The following is a 23,607-nucleotide window of genomic DNA, read 5'->3' on the forward strand; positions in this document are numbered from 1 at the left end:
GGAAGGACCCAACAAGATGGAGAAGGAGAGGAGGAGAAACATCAAGACAAGGGATGCACAAGGGGAGGGCCGGCTTTTGCCGGGAGCACTGAACGGTCCTTCAACAGCAGAGCTGCAGGTAGCTGGCAAGTGTGCTGGCTTCTGGTGTGTTTTTTTTGGCTTGCAGATTCCCCGACCAGGGACTGAACCCCGGCCACAGCAGTGAAAGCCCGGAATCCTAGGCCACCAGGGAACTCCTTAAGTGCACTTTAAAGCTCACTTACTCAGCCCTAAAAAAGAACTAAATAATGCCGATCTTCCCGGGCCAGGGATCGAACCCGTGTCCCCTGCATTGGCAGGCGGATTCTTAACCACTGCGCCACCAGGGAAGCCCCGTAATTTTTCTTAGCTGCTCAAATATATGGCTATTATCTAAAAAATCATTTCCTTTAACATCTTACACATTGGGAAAAACTATTCCTTAGATGATTTTGAAAACTGTTTTGTTTAAACATTTGTCTTCAAGATTACTTTCAATATTTGGGTAAACTAAGTACATTGCTTGAAGGGGGAAAATAAATATTTTATTTAATAAGAAATGAATAAATAACAAACGCTGAAGAAGAAACTGTCACTCCTGTGATAATGTTCACATTCCATTAATGTTTTGTTTCAATGGTTGTAAACTGTTTTTATTTTAATAACACAATTACTAAAGATGCTTACGTAGGGAATTTCCAAATAATCCAAATTACCTTTTTTTTTTTTTTTTTTTCCGGCCTTGCTGCACATCCTGTGGGATCTCAGGTCCCCGACCAGGGACTGAATGTGGGCCACGACAGTGAAAGCGCCGAGTCCTAACCACTAGATCACCAGGGAACTCCCCCAAATTGCTATTTTAAAAAACTAGTAACATTAAAGATAAAACAAAACAAAACAAAAAACTAGTAACATTTACCACTTTACCTAAAGGACAATTTATTGTTTTAATTCCCAATGGAATCTTTTTTTTTTGCGGTACGCGGGCCTCTCACTGTTGTGGCCTCTCCCGTTGCGGAGCACAGGCTCCATACGCGCAGGCTCAGTGGCCATGGCTCACGGGCCCAGCTGCTCCGCGGCATGTGGGATCTTCCCGGACCGGGGCACGAACCCGTGTCCCCTGCATCGGCAGGCGGACTCTCAACCACTGTGCCACCAGGGAAGCCCCAATGGAATCTTAAATGGAAAATTTAAACCCAGCATTACCTCTAATTTTAAAAAGGCAGATAACAACTGAAAGCACTCAGGGATTTCCTCATCTCTTCTAACAGTCATAAACTTATACACAACCATTGCGTAAATGGCTGATGGTAGAGAGGGCAGGGATTTTCACACACTTGTAAAATGAGGATATTTTAGGGTAACATTAAAAATACAGGTGTAGATAACTTCATTTCATTCCGATTTCTCATTGGTCAGGAAAGCCAAGGCTTCTCTCAAGGCCTGTAAGGATAAATGTCTTAATCTTTAAATAATTCAGGCAGAAGATCTAAATAGACATTTCCCCAAAGAAGACATACAGATGGCCAACATGCACATGAAAAGATGCTCATCATCACTAATTATTAGAGAAATGCAAATCAAAACTACAATCACCTCACACCACTCAGAACAGCCATCGTCAAAAAGTCTACAAATAATAAATGCTGGAGAGGGTGTGGAGAAAAGGGAACCCTCCTGCACTGTTGGTGGGAATGTAAATTGGTGCAGTCTCTATGGAAAAAAGTATGGAGCTTCCTTAAAAAACTAAAAATAGAGTTGCCATATGATCCAGCAATCCCACTCCTAGGTATATATCCAGAGAAAACCATAATTCGAAAAGATACTTGTACCCCTATGTTCATAGCAGCACTATTTACAATAGCCGAGACATGAAAGCAACCTAAATGTCCATCAACAGATGAATGGATAAAGAAAATATGGTATATATATATACAATGGACTATTACTTAGCCATAAAAAAGAAGGAAATAATGCCATTTGCAGCAACATGGATGGACCCAGAGATTATCATACTAAGTCAGACGGAGAAAAACAAATATATGATATCACATGTGGAATCTAAAATATGATACAAATGAACTTATCTACAACAGAAAGAGTCACAGACACAGAAAACAACCTTATGGTTGCTAAAGGGGGAGAGGAGATAAATTAGGAGTATGGGATTAACAGATAGACACTACTATATATGAAATAGACAGGGCCACTGGTGGCGCAGTGGTTGAGAGTCCGTCTGCCGATGCAGGGGACACGGGTTCGTGCCCCGGTCCCAGAGGATCCCACATGCCGCGGAGCGGCTGGGCCCGTGAGCCATGGCCGCTGAGCCTGCGCGTCCGGAGCCTGTGCTCCGCAACGGGAGAGGCCACAGCAGTGAGAGGCCCACGTACCGCAAAAAAAAAAAAAAAAAAAAAAAAAAAAGACAGACAAAACAAGGACTTCCTGTATAGCAGAAGGAACTATACTCAAAATCTTGTAATAACTTATAATGGAAAAGAATCTGAAAAAGACTATATATACATATATATGCATGTATAACTGAATCACTTTGCTGTACACCTTAAACTAACACGATATTGTAAATCAACTACAGTTCAATAAAAAAAAAAAATTCAGGTAGAGGTGGACTGAATTGACATTTTTTTTTCCTCCTCCCAGCAGTCTCCACTTTTCACCACGCGAGGGCAGTAAGGAGATACCTATTTGACCATTCCCGTTCCGTCGGGGGTTTTTCTCAGAAAGATGAAGATTCTCTTTCCTGTACCTATCAAAGGCCAGATACTTCGTTTCAAACGATGATAAACACAAGTGTATCTCCTGAAAACCCTTAGAAATCCATTCGACAAGTTCAGGGTCAGGCTCCAGCCACGGGATGAGAAGTTTGAGGGGAATGAGGTTAAGAGCTAATAAGGGAAGGCCCAGGGACCTCCTGTTAAGTAAAAGAATCTGGGAGTGTGGGTAAGAGGAAACATGGAAAGAGAATAAAGAATCCAGAGGTGGAAGCCCAAAGACAGTCCTTTCTCCCTTCTGCCTTGGAGAAAACAGGCAGCAGCTTACAGTAATTCTGAGTCCTGCTTCTCTCCTTGACTATGGCAGTTTCACCACATGATATAAAGGCATCATTAAGAAATCAAAACATGTTTACGAGGTGAGACGTTCTGTAACTCTTTAAGATAAAGAAACAATTAAAAAATGAGAGAAAAAAAACCCAAGGACATTCTTAGCCAGCCATCTGTAGATACTAGATGGAAAAGAGATCTTATGGAAAGAATTTCTAGTTCTTACAGCCACTATGGAAAACACTATAAAGGTACCTCAAAAAATTAAAAATAGAACTACCATATGATCGGGCAATCCCAGTTCTAGGTATTTATCCGAATGAACTGAAATCAGGATCTCAAAGAGATACATACAACCCCATGTTCACTGCAGCATTATTACAATAGCCAAGATATGGAAACAACCTAAGTGTCCATCAATGGGTGAATGGGTAAAGATGACGGGGTATATACATACAGCGGAATGTTATTCAGCCTTAATAAAGAAGAAAATCCTGCCATTTGCGACAACATGGATAAACCTTGAGAGCATAATGCTAAGTAAAATAAGCTAATCACAGAAGGACAAATACTACATGATACTACTTGTATGTGGAATCTAAAGGAGTCAATCTCAAAAAAAAAAAAAAAAAAGTCAACCTCCTAGAAGCACAGAGGAGAATGATGGTTACCAGGGCATATGGGAGGAAGACATGGAGAGGTGGGTACAAAGGTCCAGTTATGCAAGAGAAAACATAGATCTGCAATACAGCACAGTGCCTGTAGCTAAAAATGCTTCATCCTATACTTAACGTTTGCTAAGAGAGTAGATCTTATGTTGTGTTCTTACCACACATACACATACACAAATGAGATAAACAGTGTGGGAGGAAACTGAGAGGCGATGGATGTTTATGTCCTTGATGGTGGTGATGGTTTCACGCACTCATCCCCAAACTCATCCCATCGGGGGAAAAAAAAATTCTAGTTCTTTACTAAATTAAAAATTAGGGAACTCCCTGGCAGTCCAGTGGTTAGGGCCCCCCCCCCGCCGCGCTTCCACTGCAGGGGGCACGGGTTCCATCCCTGGTCGGGGAACTAAGATCCCGCATGCTGCGTGGTCCGCCAAAAAAATAAAAAATAAATAAATAAATAAATGTTATACTAGACCGTGGTTTAGACATTTCATAGAATCATTTATTTCCTACACTTTTTTAAAATGACCAAACTGTTTCTAATATTTCGGACTGGATTCCCACTAAATTAAAGGTCTCTTTCGGAAAGCACATGTTACTTCTAGGGCTGAACATTTGAAGTTTTATTCCTTCAGCAGTTTAGTGGAAGGATCAGTCATACAGCATAAAATAAGTGGAAACTATGCCATTAAGCATGAGTTATGTTCTGGCTGGATTTCCTCCTGAGCGATCTTACCCTAGTGACTGAGCCCTTGGGCACTAGCTTCCTGCTCTGTGTGACAAAGATGACCTCTGCGATCCACTAGAAGCAAGGTGCGCAGGCAGCGGCCCCGCGCTGTGGTCGCCATGTGAAGCTGCGCGCAGCGCCCTAGGCCGCTCCCCGGAGGCGGCGCTTCCCCGAGCCCCGCGGCCCGGGTTGAGCTGCGTCAGCGCCAAGCCCCGCCCGCCGCGCGGAGGCGGGGTCGCCCGCAGAGTTAAGTGCGGCCGAGGCCGGGCCACCGGGTGTCCCCCCGCCCGATGCCATGGACAAGGATCGCGCTTCCGCCCGCCTGCGCGTCTTGCTGCGACACCTCGGCGGCCGCTCGGCCGGGGCCGTCGTATCCTTTGGGTGCGCGGGGCTCGAGCAGGAAGGGTGGTGGCTATCAGGGCGCATCACACAGCCGCCGCGCCGGCTCTTCCTTGCTCCGCGCCGCCTGTCCCCGTGATGGTCACGTCTCTCCCGGGCCCTGGGGGCGAGGACAGGTGCGTCCCCAGGAGCCGGTGGTCCCCAAGGCCCCAGAGGGGACCGGCCCGCCCGGTAGGCCCGGGACTGCTGGCCCCAGCGACTGGAGTGGCGTCGCTGCAGGCTTCCCGGCCCTCTGGGCCTCTGTTCCCCGGCTCTGGGGGGCGGGCGGGGTTGGGAAGTCGTTACCGAGCGGGCCTGCTCTCTGCTGGCTTGTCGCTTTCTGCACTTGGCCGCGCCTGATGGCCGCGGCTGCCCAGAGACCGAGACCGTAAACGGGGGCGCAGAGCTACCTGGAGGAGCCGCGGAGCCCTCTCAGGGCGGAGCCGCCTCCCAGCTCTTCCTTCTCCAGGGGAGCCCCGTGGAGCTTACACTGTCTCCTGGAGAAGGGCTGGGTGCCCTGTGTCCGCTCCTGGTCAGGCCTTGAGAAGTTAATCCCCGAGAGCATGTGTGCGCTACGGGCGTTGGATCCAGAGAGACGTCACTGTGACACAGAAGTCAAGTTGCTTTATAGAATTGTTTTTGCCTGCTCAGTTTAAGCGTTCTCGTTCAGCGCGAACTTTTGGAAGCTCCGCAGAAAACTGGGCCTGGGATTTTTTTCCCTTGTGACCTGTTCTGCTATATTTAGGATCCTGAAATCCTTCCTAAAACGATCTTACTGGCTGTTTCTTTTACTTTCACTATTGCTCTCTCTGCTGAATTCCAAGCCTTGATGAATCAGAGCCGTTGTAAATTTAAAATCTCATCCACAAACTGATGAAGGGAACCCAGGTGACTCTGTAATCTCCTGTTACGGTTGAGAAAACAGTCGAGGCTAGGAGAGGTGAAAACTCCTGACCAAGGTCATTTAAGGGAAGCAGTGGTTGTCAAAGTGCAGTCCCCGGACCAGCAGTATCAGCGTCACCTGGGCAATTGTTAAAAACGCAGATACTCAGGCTCATCTCAGACCTGTGGTATCAAAATACCTGGGCATGGAGCCCAGCGATCTGTTTGCACTTGTTTCTGATACATTTTAATTGTGAGAACCACCAATATACTGGGACTAGATATAACTGGAACTAGATTAAGGTTTCCGGGTCCAGACTGTCAATACTTTTATTTTTATTTATTTTGTTACTAAATTTATTTATTTATTTCTGGCTGCGTTGGGTCTTCGTTGCTGCGCGTGGGCTTTCTCTAGTTGCTGCCGGCGGGGGCTACTCTTCGTTGCGGTTCGGGACTGATATCGGGACTGTCCCGGCATTTTGCTGAGAACAGCTGACAAAGAGGTTAACTCTCTCCCTTGGGGAAAACACAGTAGCTGGTAATTCTGACACCTGGCGCCTGCCTCTCTCCTTGATGGGTTTTTTTTTGGCCTCACCGCATGGCTTGTGGGATCTTAGTTCCCGACCAGTAATTGAACCTGGGCCCTCCGCAGTTGGACCTCCAGGGAATTCCCATCTCCTTGACTATTATATTATCCCCAGTTATATAAAGACATCATTCAAAAAGGATAACATGTTTAAGAGAAGTGACATTCTGAAAGTAACTCTTGAAGCTAAAGAAACAATGAAAAAAATAAGAAAAAAGCCAAGATGCTAAGTCAGTGATCTGTGATTACTGGATAGAAAACAAAAAGGAATTTCTAGTTCTTTAAGATATTTAAAATGATACTCTACTATGTGGATCATATTTTTCTTGGAGTCATTGTTTATTTTATAGACTTTTTTTTCTTTTGAGAAACCATAGGTAATTCAGAGGCCTGTGAAAGGCTGTATTGCTGCAAATCTTAAACCTAAGGCAACTAGTGTTTCTTTTTTTTTTTTTTTTTTTTGGCTGTGCAGCATGCGGGATCTTAGTTCCCAACCAGGGATCGAATCTGTGCCCTCTACATTGGGAGTGTGGAGTCTTGACCACTGGACCTCCAGGGAAGTCCCTCCTTTGCCAATTTTTAATTGGGTTATTTATCTTTTTGTTATTCAGTTGTAATAGTTCTTTATTATATTCTAGATACACGTTCCCTATCAGATATATGATTGCAAACATTTTCTCCTGTTCTTTGGGTTGTCTTTTTAATTTTTTAACATCTTTATTGGAGTATAATTGCTCTACAATGGTGTGTTAGTTTCTGCTGTATAACAAAGTGAGACAGCTATACATATACATATATCCCCATTTCTCCTCCCTCTTGCGTCTCCCTCCCACCCTCCCTATCCCACCCCTCTAGGTGGTCACAAAGCACCGAGCTGATCTCTCTGTGCTATGCAGCTTCTTCCCACTAGCTATTTTACATTTCGTAGTGTATAGATGTCCATGCTACTCTCTCACTTTATCCCAGCTTACACTCCCCCCCTCCCCGTGTCCTCAAGTCCATTCTCTACATCTGCGTCTTTATTCCTGTCCTGCCCCTAGGTTCATCAGAACCATTTTCTTTTTTAGATTCCATATATATGTGTTAGCATATGATATCTGTTTATCTCTTTCTGACTTACCATATGATATCTGTTTATCTCTTTCTGACTTACTTCACTCTGTATGACAGACTCTAGGGCCATCCACATCACTACAAATAACTCAGTTTTGTTTCTTTCTTTTATAATTAATTAATTATTTTTTTAATTTTTGGCTGCGTTGGGTCTTCGTTGTGCGTGGTCTTTCTCTAGTTGCGACGAGTGGGGGCTACTCTTTCATTATGGTGCACAGGCTTCTCACTGCAGTAGCTTCTCTTCTTGCGGAGCATGGGCTCTAGACGCACGGGCTTCAGTAGTTGTGGCATGGGGGCTCAGTAGTTGTGGCTCGTGGGCTCTAGAGCGCAGGCTCAGTAGTTGTGGCGCACGGGCTTAGTTGCTCCGCGGCATGTGGGATCTTCCCGGACCAGGGATCGAACCTGAGTCCCCTGCGTTGGCAGGCTGATTCTTAACCACTGTGCCACCAGGGAAGTCCCAACAGCTCCTAGTCTTGAGCCAGGGTTGGCAAACATTTTCTATAAAGGTAGACTTTTTTCCTAATGACCAGCCAATATTGCTAATATTTTGGACTAGACTCCTACTAAGTTAAATTCCTCTTTTGAATGGCACACATTTCTAGAATAGAGCCTTTCCATTTTTGTTCGTTCAGTAGTTTGGTGGGAGAAATAGCCGAGGGGGAATGAAATAGATGGAAACTCTGAATACCGTGTGGAAGCCTTGGCTCAGCTGTTTTCTGCTGGGTGAACTTGGACTAGTTACTGAGCTCTCCTAGCCTAGGGTTCCTGCTCTGTGCAACAGGAATAATAAAGCTCCTGGCTCGCAGCCACCTCATCAGGCTATTGTGAAATGAAATGAGGTAAGCAGCAGTGCAACAGAACTTACATGTGTAATCAGTTTGCTTGGTGACTATCCAGAGCCCGTCTTCCCTTGTGAAAACCAATCCAGGGCAGACGGTTTCTAGAAAAAGTTGACACCTAAATTTTACTTCATTTGCCTTAATTCACACCCTAGATAGCGCACCACACTTCAGGGACTGTTTCTCCTGCCAGCTTCCATCCTCAACAATTCCAGTGAGTAGATCTAATTTTAATTTTTAACCATACAATGTATATAAAGGTTTTTTTTTTTTCTAGTGGTAACTAGGATTTAAAATACATGTTGCCCGATGAGAATTCATTATACAAATCCTCCATTTCCAGGATTTGTTCTAACAATCATGGAAAATTTTGAAGACCCTGACTTTTTCTATATGTATTTTAAAATTCAGAAAGGGGGAAAAATGTGAGAAAGTGCATAATCTTATTTTGTAAAATTCAGGCATGGTATATCTCATTTAAATTAGCCTGTTGTTTGGTTAGTCTGATGTATTAGCTAGCATTTTTGGTTTGTCTTAAAATCATCTTTGAAGTGGAAAACATTGATCTCCATGGAATATTCTCATAGGGTCACAGTTCCAAACCAGAGTAATGGACAGGGTGATCTGAGTTTGTGTGTGTGTGCTGTACACTTATTTAGATTTTTGTTACTTTGATTTCTTCTGTGAATGCATGAACTAGACAATTAAAAACATAAAATATATTAGTTTCCTATCTGAAAAACCATACATGTTCATTACAGAATAAATTTTAAAATCAGAGACATAGGAGGAATTAAAAAAACATCATCTATAATGCCATTACATAAAGGCAATCACTATTAAAATTTTTTTTTGTACTTCCTTACAGTCTTTTTTTTAAACAAGTAGTGTCTTGTTTTTACATCACTGTCATCATATTTTAATTTAATAGGCATTATCCATGCTATTATATGCTCTTTATTTTTAATGCTTGAGTCCTGTCCCATTGAATGGATATAATATGATTAGTTAATTACTCTTCCATTTCTTGGTGACAGTAATTAATGCTTCGGATCTAAAGCTTTAAAATTTTTTTCAGATTATTTCCTTGAAGTCTTACAAATAAAAATGCTTAGTGGAAGAGTACATACATTTCTCAGGTTCTTTTTTTTTTTTTTTTTTTTTTTTTTGTGGTATGCGGGCCTCTCACTGTTGTGGCCTCTCCCGTTGCGGAGCACAGGCTCCGGATGCGCAGGCTCAGCAGCCATGGCTCACGGGCCCAGCCGCTCCGCGGCATATGGGATCCTCCCAGACCGGGGCACGAACCCGTATCCCCTGCATCGGCAGGCGGACTCTCAACCACTGCGCCACCAGGGAGGCCCCATTTCTCAGGTTCTTGATGCATATTGTTAGGTTGTGATTTTTAAATTGAGATTTTTTTCTCCTTTAGGTATACTCGGGATAATAATGTTCTAAGCCTAGAACAGAGAAAATTTTATGAAGAAAATGGATTTCTTGTCATTAAAAATCTGGTGTCTGATGCTGATATTCAATATTTTAGGTACAGTAACACTATTTGTTCTATAACAGAAATATGTATTATATGTGTGTAGTGGGAATACGAGTAAGATTAGCTTGTGTCTGTACAGATATTTTTCAGGGATTGGGCTTGTTAGGAAGTGGTTTGTTAGAACCTGGGCTCGAGCCAGGGTGGCTGGCTTTAATCTTAGCCCCGTCGCTTAACATTGTGTATATGAGGCAATTCCTTAACCTTTCCATGCCTGTTTCCATATCTGCAAAACGGGGGAAATAACAGTACTTATGTCCTAGAGTTGTTTTTAGGACTAAATAGGTAAAATAGAGAGAGGATACTTTAAACAGGGCCTGGCTTATTGTAGTGCTAGGGAAGTGTTTGTTCTTTTATTCAGATGAAACCAACTCACAAATATTTCCCCACTGGTCTGCTAGGCTAAGGAATATTTGAATTCTGGGAGCAAGTTTCAGCCTCACAGTTAGGAGGCAGGCACTCCTGAGTTGGCCATTTTCTGCTTCCTCCCATCAGAACTATTCAACCTGGGGCTAGAGGCCAACTTGGTGCAGAAAACCCACCCCCAAACCTTCCAGTCTTTCCACAGAACAAGGCCAGGGAGGTGCTTGGAGACTGCGGTAATGACATCATTTACCAATTGAATTTTCTAGGGAAGAGTTTGAAAGAATCTGCAGAAAGGAGGTGAAACCACTGGGATTGATGGTGATGAGAGATGTGACCATTGCAAAATCAGAGTATGTGCCAAGTGAGAAAGTGATTACCAAGGTCCAAGATTTCCAAGAAGATAAGGAACTCTTCAGATACTGCACCCTCCCTGAGGTTCAAGGCCTTCTTGTGTTCTCTTTCTCTTTAAGCTAACTGCCCATCTGCATGCCTGCCTCTGAAATATTATTATTATTTTTTTAACTTTATCTAGCCCTTTTCTACTGGGGTACTGGAGTGGTGGTTCTCAATCAGAGATGGACATTTGGCAGTGTCTGGAGACATGTTTGCTTGTCAGGCAGGAGGAACAGTGTCCTGTTGGCTTCTAATGGGTGGAGGTCAGGGATGCTGCTACTTGGGCCCAGGGATGCTATAACGCACAGAAGAGCCCCTTCCCGCAAACAAAGAATTATCTAGCCCAAAATGTCAGTAGTGCCAAGACTGAGAAATCCTGCTTTTGCTAATTATTTTTGGTGAAGAAGAGCAGGAATTCTGTGGTAAGAGAGAGCCCTTCTCACACTTCATACAGGCACTTCCACAGGGGTGATAGTGCTGAGGCTATTTATTGTAATAGCCATTTATTTTTTCTTTTTGTTTTATGATCTGGTCAGTAGAGGTGTGAGTTTGTTTTTTTTTTTTTTTTTTGCGGTAGGCGGGCCTCTCACTGTTGTGGCCTCTCCCCTTGCGGAGCACAGGCTCCGGAGCACAGGCTCAGTGGCCATGGCTCACGGGCCCAGCCGCTCCGCGGCATGTGGGATCTTCCCAGACCGGGGCACGAACCCGTGTCCCCTGCATCGGCAGGCGGACTCTCAACCACTGCGCCACCAGGGAAGCCCTGTGAGTTTGTTTTTAAATGTAAACTAGGGCCTCCCTGGTGGCGCAGTGGTTAAGAATCCACCTGCCAATGCAGGGGACACGGATTTGAGCCCTGGTCCGGGAAGATCCCACATGCCGCAGAGCAACTAAGCCCGTGTGCCACAACTACTGAGCCTGCGCTCTAGAGCCTGCGCGCCACAACTGCTGAAGCCTGAGTGCCTAGAACCTGTGCTCTACAACAAGAGAAGCCACCGCAATGAGAAGCCCATGCATTGCAACTAAAAGTAGCCCCTGCTCACCGCAACTAGAGAAAGCCTGAGCCCAGCAACCAAGACCCAACGCGGCCAAAAAAAAAGCAAACAAATAAATGTAAACTAGTTTTTAAAAAATTATTATTTAAGAGTAGTTCATATTTATAAAAATATCCAAATAGTATGGAAGGACATGAAATGAAAAGTGAATTCTCCCACCCCCAGCACCACTCACTGTTCAGTTTTTTTATGTATTCATCTAGAATTATTTCAGGTATAATCAAGCATATCTGTATAACCCCACCTTTTGTGTGACAGGGAACATACTGGTTGTCACTTTGTTTTTCCACTTGCAATAGATCTGAGACATCTTTCCATATTAGTATCTATGGATCTACTTTATACTTTGTAAACTATTGCACAGTATTCCATTGCATAAATGTACTACAGTTTATGACCATTTATTTAGAATGGTTTGAAAGGACACTTTGCACAAAGTACTTAATAGAAACTGTAACCTCAAGTGCTGTTAAAAAATCTGATTCATGAAGAAAGACTGTACAGCTGAGCCACCTGGGATGTCGGGCCCCTTGGGTTGGGGGTGGGAGGAGAAGTGGCCCCTCTGAGCCATGCATGCTTCCCAACCTCAAGTCCTGGTATAGAAATGGAAGTTGTGTGGGTGGATCAAGGATAAAAAGCTGGAAATCACAGGCAACATGTAGTAGATTAAGCTCTATCGGGGCTTTCAGATTTCCTACCTCTGTAACGTGTGAACCACGTATCTGGTGGTTCATGCAATGATTTTTAGGAGGTAGGCATTCTTTTTATTTTTTTTTGGCGGTACGCGGGCCTCTCACTGCTGTGGCCTCTCCCGTCGCGGAGCACAGGCTCCGGACGTGCAGGCTCAGCGGCCATGGCTCACGGGCCCAGCCGCTCCGCGGCATGTGGGATCTTCCCAGACCAGGGCACGAACCCGCGTCCCCCGCATCGGCAGGCGGACTCCCAACCACTGCGCCACCAGGGAAGCCCGGTAGGCATTCTTTTAATAGCTGGGTATTTATTTTAGTATGTATTGGAAAAATGAACCAGCACCTCAAATCCATGATTTCAAGAATATTATTAATCAGGATAAAACTAAGTAAAAGAGGGGCTTCCCTGGTGGCTCAGTGGTTAAGAATCCGCCTGCCAATGCAAGGGACACGGGTTCGAGCCCTGGTCCGGGAAGACCCCACATGCCGCAGAGCAACTAAGCCCGTGTGCCACAACTACTGAAGCCCACGCACCTAGAGCCCATGAGCCACAACTACTGAGCCTGCGTGCTGCAACTACTGAAGCCCACGCACCTAGAGCCCTTGCTCCACAACAAGAGAAGCCCCCGCAATGAGAAGCCCACGCACCGCAACAAACAGTAGCCCTCGCTCGCCGCAACTAGAGAAAGCCTGTGCACAGCAACGAAAACGCAACGCAGCCAAAAAAAAAATTTTTTTTTAAAAAGAAAAAAAAACCTAAGTAAAAGAAGTGAGTTAATTTAATTTAGGGAGAATACTGGCTAAATATACTGGGCAATTCTGCAAAGCAGGACAGAAACGGTGAGGATGGCTCTTGAATGACGAAGGTTTAGAAAATAGCAGCCTAAGCGAATACCAAAAAAAAAAAGACAAAAACAAACTTCTTATTAAAAAAACAAGCATGAGGCCTGACTCCTGAGATTTTTGTAACATTTCAAGTGTTTCATACTCCAACTGCCAAACACAAGAGATCAAATAGTGAGAAAGCCGTAGAATGTGCTTCATTTTTTGGAGTCAGACAGAAAGGGAGTTTGAATACCATCTTTTTCATTTAACTGGCTCTGCAAATGTAGGCATCTTATTCAAGTGGGGCATTCATTTCAAAGTATTATTAATGAATGGGGGCATTAATTTTCAGGGACTATTGTGAGGCTTAACCGAGCTGATGTGTCAATATATAGAAAGCCCCTGGCAGGCAGGAGGCAGGCAATGTTGAGTCCTTTCTTCTTTTTACCCCTTTCTAGTGGGTCTGAGGCAGGAGGTGGTCCTCCCTGTCACCTGCTCCCACTGCAGCTTATTCCTCGGAGCGTGGGTCTCAACCACATCGGCCCATGTCATTATGTGTTTAACATCTTTTTTCCCACCAGCATATAAACTCCTTTGGGGCAGGGACCTGCTTATCTTGTTCACTGTTGTGTCCCTATTTGCTGTCACTCTGCCTGGTTCAGAGGCCTTAGGAGGGAGTTGTTGAATTAATGGCCATGCTGATTGTGAAGTGGCCTCCAGGCCCCTGTTCTCCTGCCCTCGGGGTTACTCATGACAGCGGCAAACCTGTCGGGGCCTTTCGTGGTCCCTTCTTACGAAGAGTCTCCGTGAAGGGAAAGGAAGCTGCCTTCTCACTGGGCAACTGCCAACAGCTTTGGTGGAAAGAGGGCATTCTGCCCTTTGCAGTTGGTGTCTCACAGAGACTCAGGTCTCTCTTGTAGAAGAAGTACTCAGGTTTCCAGCTGGCTCCAAAAAGCCTGTTTAGTTCAGAGTGTTGTCAATTTCCAGTGATTTCCAGTTGCTGACTTTTCCATGGTTTGTTTGCAAGGTTGTGAAATATCGATGGATTGTTTTAAACAATTGCCATCTGAGTTCTTGTAGAGATAGATGTACTTTGTGCCACCTGCCTATGTGTCTGATTCCCCATGAACTTTTTCCCCTCTTCCTTAGATTCTGAAATATGTGGAGTGCTTCACCGGACCCAATATTATGGCCATGCATACAATGCTGATAAACAAACCTCCAGATTCTGGTAAAGAGCTCTTATTTCTAAAGTAGAAGCAACAACAACAACAAAAAGTGTTTAAGTACATAAGGTTGATGTTCTAACTAATTGCAATGTGTACAACTGCTAAACTCTGCATAAATGAATATATGTACTTTTATTTAAGTCTTAAGATAGCTTACATCATAAAAACATTGAAGTGTAGGGTTATCGCTGGGTTTTTACACAACTGGCTTCTGAAAGATGCAGTTTAGTAAACACGACTGTCCCTACACCCCAGAGGCTGTTATTCAACATCTCTAAGCCTTGTTACCAGTCTCACCCCTGCATGAGAGTGTGGACTTTGCCTTCCTGATCTAAAGACATTATTATTACTACCAAAGTTAAAACTATGCTTATAAATCAGATACCACAGTTATTCTTAAAATTTCCTGTGCTTGCTAAAATGTAGCTTCTAAGACCTCCCTCCTAGAGAGACTGATTCAGAAAACAGAACCCAGGAATCTGCATTTTTATTAACCATACCCAGAGATGCTAATGCAGATGGCTCTTGGGCCACACTGAGAAATTCAGCTGTACCAGCGGTAGTAAATCGGCCATTAGAGATTCTTGATCCTTTTCTACTTTGTCCTCCTCCTGATGGCTGGGAGAGGTTTATGTGACAGGTCTGTAGTTTAACATCAAGTCTTTCCCTCCTTGGGTGTCTTGCCTGGAGAGATCCGGTGGCCTGGGGGAACCACGTTCAGAGGGCAAAACTAGAGAAAAATGTAAACGTGGGCCTAGTATCTCTGATTCTCCACATTGATTGTACACCAAATGCTTCTACTTTGGTGGGGAAACCTCTGAGAGGCCTTTTATTTAGTTAGTTAGTTAGTTAATTAACGAATATATATTTTTTTGTACCAGGCACTTTGAAGGCTATCAGAGGACCTCAGATTTGACCACTCTCTTTAATTAATCAGCCTTTTTTTGGGAATACTAAGCTCTGTGCCCAAACCAGAGTTAGGAAGGAATAAAGCACAACAGAGATGATGACATGTGTACAGCATGCTAGAAAACAGTGTAAAGTAGTCCTTGGCTACCCGAAGCCCAGAAAGAATTACAGGATCCAGAGTTACTGTGCTGATGGGAATTCTCTGGTGGTCTAGCACCTAGGATTCCATGCTTCCACTGCAAAGGGCATGGGTTCAATCCCTGGTTGGGGAACTAAGATCCCTCATGCCTCGTGGCATGGCCAAAAAAAAAGACAGTCACTGTGCTGATTCAATGTTCCAATTTGGTGCTTATCTGTTGAGGCTGGTTTTCTTTAGCATTGTTTCATCTGTTTGCTTTTGCAGGGATAGGTCATTGTTCTGGTTTTTCAGGCAGAGGAGAAGAATTCTGAGACTTGAGTTTATTTTTTAACAGCAGGTTCTGTTTTAGGCAAGAAGACATCCCGTCACCCCTTGCACCAGGATCTGCACTATTTCCCCTTCAGGCCCAGCAATAGCATCGTTTGTGCCTGGACAGCCATGGAGCACATCGACCGGAACAACGGCTGTCTGGTTGTGCTCCCAGGGACACACAAAGGCCCCTTGAAAACACACGATTATCCCCAGTGGGAGGTAAGTCTGCCTGGTGGCTGAGTCTTGATCAGAATCTTTTGTTGTTTTGATTTCACATCGGTATACATAAGGAACTTTGCCAATAAGATGACATTTCCTTTCTTAGCAAAACATTCTTCTAGGATTTAGAATAAGGATCAGGGAAAATTCAAGGATGTCAGATAAAATGACTGTCTTTGTTCTTTCAACAAGTGCTTGAAAGCCAACCAAAGTGGGGAACTTTGGTGATGCTATAAAAGATCTGAGATTATGAAGCCTGACTGCAGAGGTAAGACACAAACACAGCAACACCAGATGTGTATGCCAAGTGCCACATGAGTCTTACACCCTGATTGGTGGGTCTCGCAGTAAAGAAGTGGGATCATCTCCTTCCAGCTGAACAGACCGGCAGAGAGAGGCTCTGGGGAGGACTGAGTAGTATCCTGTTGCGCGGCTGTTCATGGTTTATCGATTCAGCTGATGATACTGGAGGACTTTAATGCTTTGGGGCCCATGAGTGATGAGATCAAATTGGTTCTTCAAGGCGATAACCTTGTGGTCTGGCACAGAATGTACTGCAGGTGTAAGAGTCCAGAGGCAGAAAAAACAGAGAGGAGACTCTTAGCATTTTAGGTATAAGGCAATAATGTCTCAAAAATCCCATAATGATGATCAAGGTGGGAAGAGCACCTGTTGTTAAGGCAGACAGAATAGACACGGTTCTGTGGGATGTAAAGAATATGGCTCTCAGGACTTCTGTGCCAACTAGTGAGAATTCTTCTTTTTTTAAAAAAATTAATTAATTTTATTTTTGGCTGCATTGGGTCTTTGTTGCTGCACATGGGCTTTCTCTAGTTGTGGCGAGTGGGAGCTACTCTTCGTTGCGGTGTGTGGGCTTCTCACTGCAGTGTCTTCTCTTGTTGCGGAGCGTGGGCTCTAGGTGCGCGGGCTTCAGTAGTTGTGGCGCACGGGCTTAGTTGCTCCGCGGCATGTGGGATCTTCCCGGACCAGGGATCGAACCCGTGTCCCCTGCATCGGCAGGCGGATTCTTAACCACTGAACCACCAGGGAAGCCCCTAGTTAGAATTCTTGCACTGAGGATTAGTGCTAAGTGAAAATATTTGAGTCTAGATTCTGATATAAAATCTGAAATTCGTCGATTAAGTTGAGGTTTAGGAAAGGTTGGTGCAAGCAACAGAAGTGGGTTTTCACTGACTTCAGCCGAAGGGAATGTTTTGGAGGGCTGCAGGGGCAGGCAGAATCGGTGGGAAGGCTGGCCAGCTCTGGGGGTTGGGGGATGGGGAAGGAAAGCGGGAGTCCTTGCTCGGTGGGAACAGTTGGGTGCTGTACCTGGCATGGGCAGTGAACCCTGACTACGTCCGGTCTCTTCGATCCTCTGCTCAGATTCAAAGTGGCCACAGTGGGAGGTCAGATTAGCTTATCTTAGTTACATATCAACCCTGTGCACAGAGAGAAGCTCAGTGGGTCGAAGTCCTAATACGGTGCAGTACAAAAGTAGTCATTCCCCAAACGGAATTTGTATTTGGGATAGTCTTAGGAAAGGAAATGGGATGCTACCCTCCAAAGACCCATAAAGGTTTGCAAACTTTGTCACTTCTCGTTTTAGCTTCTTCCATAAAGACATAACCATTACCTAATACAGTGACTAACTTTGAAAATAGTTATAAACAAACATAATGTTTTATTTATTTTATTATTTTTAAAAATTATTCTTTATTTTATTTATTTATTTTTGGCTGCATTGGGTCTTCATTGCTGCACGTGGGCTTTCTCTAGTTGCGGCGAGCGGGGGCTACTCTTCGTTGCGGTGCGCGGGCTTGTCATTGCGGTGGCTTCTCTTGTTGCAGAGCACGGGCTCTAGGCTCGCGGGCTTCAGGAGTTGTGGCGTGTGGGCTCTAGAGCGCAGGCTCAGCAGTTGTGGCGCACGGGCTTAGTTGCTCTGTGGCATGTGGGATCTCCCCGGACCAGGGATGGAACCTGCGTCCCCTGCATTGGCAGGCAGATTCTTAACCACTGCACCACCAGGGAAGTCCCCATAATGTTATAATTTACTATTCTTTCTTTACTCTGCATGTGACATGAGTGGTTTTTCAGCCCAGAAAAACTGAGTATTTTCTCTCCCCTAGTTTGGGAGAATAGTTAGCTTCTCAGAGATGCTCCTGAGTAACAGAAGAATGATTTATGCCAAGTTCCAGGTGGGAAAGAATGATTATGGGTTAACCTGGAAAGGTGGTCTCCTGCATTACCACAAAATGCAAAGCTGATCTAGATCTTCATTTATAATTCAGTAATGAAGGGTAGGTGGAAATTCCAAATTTTTCATCCGGTCTAAAAAGTCCAAGATTTTAACATCAACGTGTGGCTTTCTAAAACCAGTCATCTGAGAAGCTTTGGTATATGTAAGTTATTTTTTTAAATCTAATTTATTTATCTGTTTCTCTTGGAAGAACTTGGAGAAGCTTTGTTTTTTCCTGATGAGTCATTGATAAGGGTTTTAGTTAGTGGCTTCCTCACATCTGGACTTGGCTTCTCTCGTGTTTTAGGGAGGGGTTAACATCATGTTCCACGGGATCCAGGACTATGACAAAAATAATGACCGGGTGCACCTCCTGATGGAGAAAGGAGACACCGTTTTCTTTCATCCTTTGCTCATCCATGGATCTGGTCGGAACAAAAGTCAAGGATTCCGGAAGGTATGCATTCACATCACAGCTCTTTCTGAAGATGGACGGGTTAGGAACAAAAGTGCCATGATATATTCAAAGTTAAAGAATTTGTGACTTTTAACTAAACTGCCCTTTAGTCTGGTTTACTTAGCAGGAAATCTATTTGCCTCCCTCATGCTTTCTTGCTCACAGCAGCAAGGAGCCAGGTGACCTCAGGATCCCAGCCTCCTGAACATTCATGGAATTGCTTCAGAGTGAGAGCTTCCTTAATTGGAAGCTGCTCGCCTATGGTTTCAGAGGCAAAAACAAAGGCGGACATACCAAATAAGAACATCTGGAATGTATACAGCTCATATAAGAGGAACGTTTGTAATATTATTGCTACTGGGGAAAATATTAGTGATCGGAAAGGAAGGTCTGAACTGGCCGCCTGGAAATCAGACGTGGCCATGTTTTTCACCCCTTAGCCTCAGTGTTTTCCATTTCATGATTTCAGTGCTTACATTAAAAATGGATATAATTTCTCATAAATTCCCAGATTTCTTGCCTCTCTAAGATTCCACAGATCTGACGATACTATGGGCTCACATTTCCCTACGATGACATGGCTGTTTATACTAAATATTAGGGGCTTCTTTGGGGCTGAGTGAAGTTTTCCAGTCTGTCACAACAATCCCTTTTGTCTCCCTGAGGCTGAGGGTTAGTTGTCAGATTTCATCTTCCATTCATTCAAATATCCACCAGGCTCAATGAGCCTGGTGAGGGAGGAGCATGAGACAAGAAGGCACTCCCCTCAGGGGTACCCCAAAACCTCAGCAGTCCAGTTACATAATATTTTAATGTAGTAGTTAAAAAAATCAAAATTAATGCCAAAAAATCCATGGTGAGTACAATGCCAAAATTTTAAAGATGAGGTCAGACCCTCCACTACCATGACCCTGAGAACTGTGCAAAGGGGTACAGGCACTACGCTGGAAATAATGTGTTTTAATATACTGACTATAATTTTTCAATATTTTTTAACTGCTTTAATGTTTGGGGAAATATTAACCATTAAAAAATACATAAAAGGGTACAGGTAGGACTGTACATTTTTTCCCTTTTGCCTCAGGCTCCAATATGGCTTGGTATACCACTAGGGCTTCCATGGGAAATAAAGTTTGTGACTCAGCTGCCTAGAAATTTGATATTTGGGGCAAAGTAGGAAGCTCTTCTGATGGGTGCGGTCACCCTAAGATAACTAACCTGTGACAAGGAAGGTGAGTTTTAACTACTGCCTTGCAAGTTAGATCTGTTTATAAGTCCTTCAAGAATGGGGAGAACCAAGGAACTTGCATCTTACCTTCAGAAGCAAATAAGGTGGGTATTGTATGTGAATGCGATCAAACTTTAAACATCCTTCTGATTCAAGAGTGGTGTCTGCCTATTATTTCCTTTGCAAGGTCTTTTCAGTTTTTTCACCCCATAATCTGTGGCCATTGAAATACTAACTCATTACAAACTTAACTGAGTAACTTCTGTAACTGAGGTGATAAGAAACCCTGCAATACATTCCTTTGTAGGACTTGGCAGTATCCACTCATTAGAAAAATCAAATGCTAAAAAGTTAAAGACTTCTTACTTACATAATTCTGTTCCCTGCCCCATATATACCTTTGGAAAATAAATAACACAGCTAGTGAAAAACGTCATGTAATTTCTCAATTAGCCTTTAGCTGGGTGGAAAAAAAAGCAGCTGAGCCATCAAGAGACTGATTTAGGACACATGGGAACAGCATTCAATCTAGAACTCAAATGCTCAGTGACAGAACTGACTTTCTAAAAGAAGCCTCCTTGCTTGGTTGCTGGTGTTAACGGGGTGTTTTTTGTTTCTTTGTTTTTGTAACATGAATCGATTCACTTTGCACAGGCAATTTCCTGCCATTTTGCGGATGCCAACTGCCACTACATCGACGTGAAGGGTACCAGTCAAGAAAACATTGGACAGGAAGTTTTAGAGGTAGCCAGTAAAATCCATGGAGTGAAAGACGTCAGCCTGAAGGTATGTTTGTATGAAATAACAAGGTAAAGATCTTGGTTTTTTCTTTTCTTCAGATGCTTAATAATTTTTATACCTGATTTAATTTGAAAGTATAAAATGCTTGGGTTTAGAGCTTGTTTCGGAAACATTGCTGAGACCTAAGAATGACAGTGGAGTTTGTTTGTACTACTTGCTTCCCCAGCGTGGGAGACCTGAATCCTGTAAGTCTCTGGGCTGTCCTGTGGTACGCAGGCCATCGTGTTGCAGAACGGACAGGTAGGAGAGGAAGTAGATAACAAATTCAGAGGAGAGGAAATGGAGGACAAGGCTACCTTCTGAACGCACACATTTTAAAGGTTTGGGCTGTCAATCATAGGCCTCCTTTGTTTGTAAAGAGAGTATATGCGTTTGGAATTCCAGTAAGACTCCCAGAAAGCAATTCTCAAGCAAGTGTTTGTTTGGGTCAGTTTGCATCCGGAGTTTAATGCAAGCCTGCATGTAGCAGAGATGAGAGATCACTGATGCTTGTCATAGCGGGCGTGAGGCAGTATTTCATATGCTTTCCTAATTAATACACCTCATCTGTAGATAATCTGTTTTTAACTGGTGAACATTCCATGCTGCTGCTGATCGATAACAAGTTATCAGTCAAGGCAAATAAATAAACTTATTTGCATCGTAGATTATGTACATTTTAGCATCGATCGGAACCAAGAAGCTGACCCTACTTGTTAAATGTGCATTTGCATTAGATAACGAAGTGCATCTATTCTGGGGGCGACATGACCCCCAAGTAGGCTGAGTGTAATGATAACTCAGGGCCTTCTAGTACTCTGAAGAGCCTTGCTCACCAAAGGCAGGGTACCACCTTCTGAAACAACTTCCCAGCACACAAATCTTCCTCTACCCTTAACCCCTTTTCTCTTTAGAATGTATGAATGTATCCCATATCTGAAAATGCTCTGGTCTCACATTTGCACATCCTGGAAGTCTTGTCCTTCTCCCTTTGTCCAGTACTTAAATGTCCTACAAAGGCAACATATTTTGCCAGCTGGAGCTTCCATCCAACACCCTGAATTTCAAGGCAGGAAAAAAATGTATATATTATGTTTGAAGTCTGTCACAGTTGTACTAAATGAATCAGTTCCTGTATTTTTCGTTACTCTCTCAGCTGTAGTTCATTGGCTTTACTTAAAAGAACAACACTAACTTTTGCTGTAGAGTTCTTTGTCAGGTACAAAAGCACGTTCATATCCGTTTTCTTCTTTTCTTCACCAAAACCCAGTGGAGCAGTCATTATAGCTCCAAGTTCTTAATGAGAAAATGAAGAGTTCAAGAGATTGCCCTCAATTACGTAAGTGATGGAGACTTCAGTCAGGTCCAGTTCCAAAATCGTTCTTCCCAGGATACCTTGCTGTTTGCTCAAAAATAAACAAGGAAGTCTGAGTTGTTTTATTAGGAACAAAGAAGAAAAAAACCAAACCAGTAGCCCAGGACATCATTTTCATGATAATGATCGAATCAGGGGTAGAAGACTCAGAATGGGGCAGGCAAACATCACCAAGGAAAGCAGGAGCTTGGGTACTAAACTGTTTGTATCGTGACCAGACTTAAAAGCCAGTTCCAACACCTGTAATCAACACGAGTGCCAAGTAAAACAAGACTGACACGAGTGGGGACTCACTGTCCTGGCTTACAAAACATGATTTTAGATGTTGGCAGGTACATTGATTGGAGTCTCAGAATGTGGTTTATTTACTGTTATGACTATTGTGGACTTTTTTTTTTCTTTTTTGTATTTAACCACTTGTAGATGCTAGTAATCCACTTTGTCTTATGGTGAATAGGCAAATCAAAGTGTCCCATAAACTCATTATGTTTGGTATTATTTCCAGGATGTTTGGAGATTTCGAGCACGCGTCGTGAAAGGAGAAAGAATCAACCTTTGAAATAGCCCTTTGCTCGAACTCTTTTCAAGAAAACCAGGATGGAACAAGGTCTCGGAGGAAAACCTTTTCTCAATGAGATGATGTAATCTTTTCTACCCCCTTGATAACAAAATCGAAGTGCACAGATCCGGTACTTAATTGCATACGGGTAATTCTGCAGCACAGTGGCGTGGCTTTAATGGACATAAAATTAGTAAAAGTGAAATATTACTGTTTTAAGGAAAACTTGGGGTTGCAACTAATAAAGGTGATGCATAATTGAAGTATGTTTGATCAGTTTCTTTCATTCAATTAGCTTTTTACCAAAGCAGGGATTAATGTTCTGAAACGCAAAGCCCACCACCTCCCAATTTTGTGTCGTGAGAGATTTCTTTTCAAATCTGGAACAATGAATATTACAGGCACAGTTAGTGGAGGGCCTAAGAAGGGCATCAGGGAGTAAAACTGGGGGTGGAGACTCATGTTCTGACACAGGATTTCCTTCCATGGCCTCTCCAGCCCAACCAACCTCCTTAAAGACTGGATCTTTCTAAGTCTTTTTCTCTAAAGAGAGAAGACCAGGGTAACTTTCTCTGCCAACTCATATTGGACAGGGCAGCATTTACGAATGAAATCTAACCTCTTTCAAGGTCTTGGAAAATGGTTAGATACTTTTTTTTTTTTAACATCTTTATTGGAGTATAATTGCTTTACAATGGTGTGTTAGTTTCTGCTTTGTAACAATAGCCAGGACGTGGAAGCAACCTAAGTGTCCATCATCAGATGAATGGATAAAGAAGATATGGCACATATATACAATGGAATATTACTCAGCCATAAAAAGAAACGAAATTGAGATATTTGTAGTGAGGTGGATGGACCTAGAGTCTGTCATACAGAGTGAAGTAAGTCAGAAAGAGAAAAATAAATATCGTATGGTTAGATACTTTTGATTTGGATTTCAAGTGGTGTGGACTGGGGGAATTTAATAGAGCACTGTATTTCTACACCAGCTGAGGGCAGCAAGGAGCCACAGTC

General features: G+C 43.5%; 1 protein-coding gene across 1 annotated transcript; it reads left to right on the plus strand.

Moving 5' to 3' along the window:
- Positions 1–4,745: 4,745 nt before the first annotated feature.
- Positions 4,746–22,853, plus strand: PHYH (phytanoyl-CoA 2-hydroxylase). Its single transcript, XM_079700404.1, has 9 exons — positions 4,746–4,848; positions 8,432–8,490; positions 9,706–9,816; positions 10,455–10,623; positions 14,297–14,378; positions 15,774–15,955; positions 18,499–18,648; positions 20,531–20,662; positions 22,537–22,853. The coding sequence occupies exons 1-9, from the start codon at positions 4,774–4,776 to the stop codon at positions 22,588–22,590; spliced, it is 1,014 nt and encodes a 337-aa protein (XP_079556530.1). The 5' UTR covers positions 4,746–4,773; the 3' UTR covers positions 22,591–22,853.
- Positions 22,854–23,607: the final 754 nt, after the last annotated feature.

Source organism: Hyperoodon ampullatus (genome assembly GCF_949752795.1).
Source record: "Hyperoodon ampullatus genome assembly, chromosome: 3".
NCBI lineage: Eukaryota > Metazoa > Chordata > Mammalia > Artiodactyla > Ziphiidae > Hyperoodon > Hyperoodon ampullatus.

Bases quoted from the DNA above. Each gene is read 5' to 3' on its own strand.
- PHYH (XM_079700404.1), top strand. From the start codon at position 4,774: ATGGACAAGGATCGCGCTTCCGCCCGCCTGCGCGTCTTGCTGCGACAC. The intron at 4,849-8,431 runs GTATCCTTTGGG...TTCACACCCTAG, and splicing joins GCCGCTCGGCCGGGGCCGTC to ATAGCGCACCACACTTCAGG. The intron at 8,491-9,705 runs GTGAGTAGATCT...TTTCTCCTTTAG, and splicing joins TTCCATCCTCAACAATTCCA to GTATACTCGGGATAATAATG.